The sequence below is a fragment of the Spinacia oleracea genome, chromosome 3 (assembly GCF_020520425.1).
Source record: "Spinacia oleracea cultivar Varoflay chromosome 3, BTI_SOV_V1, whole genome shotgun sequence".
NCBI lineage: Eukaryota > Viridiplantae > Streptophyta > Magnoliopsida > Caryophyllales > Amaranthaceae > Spinacia > Spinacia oleracea.
Genome location: NC_079489.1, coordinates 158979928 through 158985756, shown reverse-complemented (window position 1 = coordinate 158985756; position 5829 = coordinate 158979928). Strand labels below are relative to the sequence as shown.

General features: G+C 35.6%; 1 protein-coding gene across 1 annotated transcript; it reads left to right on the top strand.

The window, feature by feature from the left end:
- The first annotated feature begins 323 nt into the window (after positions 1 to 323).
- LOC110797807 (sulfite exporter TauE/SafE family protein 3) lies at positions 324 to 5000 on the top strand. The gene is made up of 12 exons (XM_022002927.2): positions 324 to 733; positions 1461 to 1620; positions 1739 to 1939; positions 2091 to 2155; positions 2344 to 2371; positions 2681 to 2757; positions 2850 to 2936; positions 3023 to 3073; positions 3410 to 3631; positions 4063 to 4156; positions 4280 to 4420; positions 4696 to 5000. The coding sequence occupies exons 1-12, from the start codon at positions 500 to 502 to the stop codon at positions 4773 to 4775; spliced, it is 1440 nt and encodes a 479-aa protein (XP_021858619.1). The 5' UTR covers positions 324 to 499; the 3' UTR covers positions 4776 to 5000.
- Positions 5001 to 5829: the final 829 nt, after the last annotated feature.

The window sequence follows — 5829 nt, the reverse complement described above, 5'->3', positions numbered from 1 at the left end:
CTCATTGGTTAATACTTGTAATTAGTCAACCACTTTTATTTTCATATCTAAAATTATACTAATTTAACCATTGGAATAATTGACACACAAGTACTCCGTAGTATATGGATTGTGAGACGGAAGATTCAGAATCACCGATCAAATAATCCGTCTTCATTAAAAAGTGAATTTAACCCTTGTTTTTTTTTAATGAACAAAAAATAATAATAACCTAGTACACTTATCCGAACAAAACCTAGTACTACTTGCTAGGAGGGCCGTTTATTGAGAAAGACAACAATGAATGTGCACAAATTGCAATCCTATAAGACAAAAAACACACTGAAAAATGAAAGCTAAGCAGTGGAGTTAACAATTCATCCAGAGAAAGAGAGTGAGGGTGTCTATAAATACAACCAAGTAACGAAAATGCAAAGTACAGATTGAAAAACACCAAAGCTTATTTTAAAAATCGAGAGAAAAACGTGTGTTTTAAGTCTAACTTCTTTTTGGCTAAGTAATGGCTAACTTCAAGGAGATTAACCAAAGAAATGTTGTAGCATGTTTTTTGATATGTTTGATCATCATCCTGGTTCTTCTGAATAATGTTGTCAATGGCGAAAGACCCTTAAAAGAGAAGAGTCAGAATCATCCTGCAATTAGTATAGTTGATCAGGAACAAGTAGGCATTGTTACAAAGATGTATCATTTCTTGTGGAAAGCTGGGAAATCTACCTACAAACCTGTTTGGCCTGTATGTCTTTCTATCTGTATTACACTCAAACTGCTCTTAATTGTGTTCTTAATTCTGATGTGTTTAGCCTGTAGTTCTGTATATTTTACACTCAATTACTCAAAGTGTTCTTTTTTTGCGTCCTCTGTTAGGCTCCGTTTGGTTTGGAGTAAAAGGTTTACACTGCAAAATGTTTTTTCCATGAAAACGTTTTACACCCTACCAAACGGAGCCATTAAACTCTAGGCTGTTCTCTTTTCTCGTCTTCTGTTAGTCTTGTCAGAAAGATTTACTCTGTTGTCACTCTGATGTGTCTTTATTCTGATGTGTTTGACCTAGACATGATCACCATGAACCCGGCCCGAAAAATTACAGGGTTTGGACAGAATTTTAGGCCCCGCCCCCCGGCCCAATTTTTTATTTTTTGGGTGAGTTTTGGGCAACTCAAAATTGCATTCCTAGTTATAAATTTGGCCCTGCACGAAAGCCATATATTGTTGCCCCGAAATAGCGGGTTTTGGGCAGAAACTTTTGACCTGAAGTTTAGCCCGTCCCAGCCCGACTCAGTGGGCAGATTTTAAGTATGGCCCGACCCGAACCCATCCCGGCATGCAATTTGATCCGGGCAGATTTAGTGCATTTCTGTCTGTCTGTCTTACACTCTGCTGTTCTTTTTTTCTCGTCTTCTGTCAGTTTTCAGACAGATTTATTCTGATGTCTTTTTTCCTGTTTGCTGTTAAAAACACAGGAAATGGAGTTTGGTTGGAGGGTCGTGGTAGGATCATGCATAGGCTTCCTCGGTGCAGCCCTTGGAAGTGTTGGTGGTGTTGGAGGTGGCGGGATATTCGTCCCAATGCTTACTTTGATCATTGGTTTTGATCCCAAATCATCCACTGCTATTTCTAAATGTGGGTTATTCCTAATTAAGTATACTTTCCATACAACATTATTCATCTTCTGCTTGTTTGATATTGTATAGATTGAATTAAATTTGTAATTATTGTAAACTGTTTGAGGTTGTTGCAGGTATGATAATGGGAGCAGCTGCATCAACTGTGTACTGTAATCTGAGTCAAAGACATCCAACATTGGATATGCCTCTCATAGACTATGATTTGGCTGTATTAATACAACCTATGCTTATGCTTGGAATCAGTATTGGAGTTACCTTCAATGTTGTTTTTGCTGATTGGATGGTCACTGTACTTCTCATCATTCTTTTCTTAGGTACCTTATAATAAGCATACATACATTTCCCTCAAAAAAACAACATACATTCTAACATTTCTGAATCCTGAAACTATAATTTCATTCAAGTTTTAACAAGGTAGTTTTTTTATCAAGCTTTGACATTGATTTGCTTAATTATGATGGGCAGTTACATCGATAAAAGCTATACTTAAAGGGGTTGATACATGGAAGAAAGAGTCAAGGATGAATAAGGTACTTATTCTAGCCTAGCCTCTCCTGTTTTGGTCTGATTTTTCTAGTTTCTGGTTTGGTTTGGTCTGGTCTGCTCTGGTCTGATATGGTCTGACTTTTGACGAGTAGGAATTAGGAAAGATGTTTAATTGTGTACTGCTATCTACACTTCTTACTGATGAGTTTGTTAACTTTGTGCAATATTACAGGTAGTAGCCATATTGCCTAAGACAGAAGGTGAGCTTAAATCTTTCAACCTGTAAATATGTCACAAGAAGTCAAGAACTTAAAATGCAACAATATATATACTTTCAACCTCTAAATATGTCACAAGATATGTCACTTTATATATATACTTTTACACTTATAATTCAACATGCAAATATGTCACAAGATATGTTACAATATATATACTATATACTTTTACACTTATAATTCAACAATATTAGTATATACTTTCAACCTGTAAATATGTCACAAGAACTCATAATTCAACAATATATATACGCACTTATCATATCTGAAACAGAAAGTTTCATGTATCAGTATCTGCAGAGGAGTCTGGTGGAGACTACAAGCCATTAGCCAGTGGACCTCCTTCTCGCCCTGCACACGATGCTAAGGTCTGTTTTTCACACGAAAACTACAGCATAATTATATGAAATCAGTAAATCAGTCTTAAACTAATTAATCTTTTTTGATGCATGATAATTAGGTTCCTATGTTGTCCAATATTTACTGGAAAGAGCTATCATTGCTTTCATTTGTTTGGGTTGGTTTTCTTGCTATTCAGATCATCAAGGTACGCGAATTCTATTAACAATAATTAAGGATTTTTTAAAACTTGATTAACATAAATGATTAACAGAAGTTCCTTCTTCTTTGCAGAGGTATACAGTGACCTGCTCCTTACAGTATTGGCTTCTGGATTCATTGCAGGTAAGACTTAAAAATTCCTAGACATAAACTTCCTGGATTCATTCACTATTTGAAACTGAAAACTGACAGTGATACTGAATGGACCCTTAATTATAGAGGGTTGTGACAATGTGATTATTATTTCCCGACCAATAAGGGAGTACTCTAAAGTATAAACACTACTTCATACCACAAAAATCTAATGAGAATTAACATAATTACTATACGTATGACAGTTTTTATATGTAATGATTCAAAATCAACATGATTACTATAATTTAGTATGAAAGTTTTTATGTAAGGATTCAAAATCAACATGATTGCTATACGTATGACAATTAACTTTGGGGAGTGCAGGTACCGATAGCAGTATCAGTTTCGCTATTTGAAGGAGTATGCTTATATAGAGGGACTAAGGTTATTGCATCCAAGGGAAAGGAAGTGACAAATTTGAAGGTGCATCAAATCTTCTTCTACTGTTTATGTGGTGTAATTGCTGGTATGGTTGGTGGTTTACTTGGGCTAGGCGGCGGTTTCATCATGGGCCCTCTCTTTCTTGAACTTGGTATTCCTCCCCAGGTATGATACAACTATAATAAGTCTCTTATTGTTAGTCTCTTATTGTTATGATAAGTGTCAAAACTGGCTCGGCCCAACTAATATAGAGGTCGTGTGCTATAGTTTAATAAAAGGCCCCTATAAATTTCAATTTTGTTTTCAATAAGTGATTGTTGGCACAATAATGGGAAATTGGGCCATGTAAACAAGATAAGTGAGAAAAAAGTATAGGAGAGTTTGTTGTCAAGTAAATCAGCTCATATTCCTTACACATGCAAAACTGTAAAGTTTTATTTGGATATTTTTTTTATTCAAACTTTACCATCTTTTGGGGCCCTTTTTAAAATGGGGTGATGTTATGTATATCACTTTGGACATGTTAAGGATCGGGCCTGTGTCAAGACTAATTTGGAACTGAGGGAGTAATTATTGAGTGACTATATGGTATGCAGGTAGCAAGTGCAACATCAACATTCTCAATGATATTCTCTTCATCTATGTCAGTGGTGCAATACTACATCCTTAAGCGTTTCCCCGTTCCTTATGGTAAAATTTACACTAGCTACTCTATATTATGTAGTGTAGTATAAACTTTGTGCATCTGGTCTGGTTTGGTCTGATTTGATCTGAGCTGATATGTATGAACCATTTTCTTGTACCTTTTTGCAGCGGCTTATTTCGTGTTGGTGTCAACACTAGCTGCCTTAGCTGGTCAGCATGTTGTAAGGAGAGTTATAGCAATGCTAGGCAGAGCTTCAATTATCATCTTTATCCTTGCATCAACTATTCTTATCAGTGCAATCACCCTAGGTAAAGTTTTATAATCATCCCATTATTTTCCTGTTTTGCCACACCTATTGTTGTTTCTGCCTTTGTTTCTCTAAGATATTGTTCTTCTGAGTTGAACTAAACTGAACGGGATGATATTAAACTGAACTAAACAGAAAATTAAGTCATGAAACTGAAAATAAACCAAAAAGAACAGGGCCCAGTTTTGACCGGTCTACTTACTTCTGTCACTTTTTATAATGTTGTTAGAGTATTTTTATTAAATCTTAACAGTTGCATTTTCTTTAACGGTATAGGTGGAGTGGGAGTAATGAACATGATACACAAGCTGCAGAACCACGAGTACATGGGATTTGAGAATTTCTGTCATCGTTAAAATCATATATAGTTTTTTTAAAATATTTATATTCCACCTCAATATGTATTAGGTACTTCAATTGTGTATTTTTTAGGCGATAAATTTCGTCAATTTGTAAGGTCTCAATTCATTATTAATTGTATTTGAGAATTGATCATAAACGTCTAAAGACAAGACGATGTTTCTCTATGGGATGCTCCATGAAATGTTTTGTACGTTAGTAGTATCAATGTGTTTTTTTTTACTCCGTATTACTTTTACGTTGTCTTGTAAAGTACGAGTAATTGTTTTTTTTTTCCGGTAAAGTACGAGTAATTGTTTGCACCCTTAAGTTTATTCGTTACCAGCTAAGAGAGGAAAATGCAAGGGGCGTAACTCGTAAGACAATTCTAAATCCAAAACGACTTTGATCACAATTCTTTTAATTTGAATTCGTGCATAATTTTTTTTAATAAATCATAAGTTACAAACTTATGGACACAATATAGACACCAAACATTTGATATTAATGGTACATACAGACAAAACAACATTTGCTTCTGTAGTGAAATAAGGATCGGAGTAGTTATAAAGAGCACTCATGTACACGAAAACTTATATAAGTCGTATCGTTGTATCCTTGAGCTCTAATGAAATTCGAAAATGATAAAGGTCGCAACCTGCGACCTTTAAGCCGTGTCACAATGATGACATGGCATGCTTATGTGTCATGGTTTAAATTGGAAATTAAAGCATTTAACTTATATAACCTATTATACATGTGTACGGGGTGTCCTACCGGCACCACCTGGTACCGGCAGAACTCCCCGTATGTAAACTTAACCTGCAGGTAACCTGGTCATCTTAGGTAAATATCCTCTACCGGCATTTCTGCAAGACAGCCTACCGGCATTATCATGAAGACAACCAACCAAGGGTCACTATCAACAGGTCGCTATCTAACCACAAGGGACCTACCAGATCGTACCCTTGGATTGGTCTATATAAGGAGCACCTCATTTATTGCTATGAGGTACACAAACACTTAAACACACTTCTTTCCTACTCCCTAATCATCTCTTAATCTCTCAGT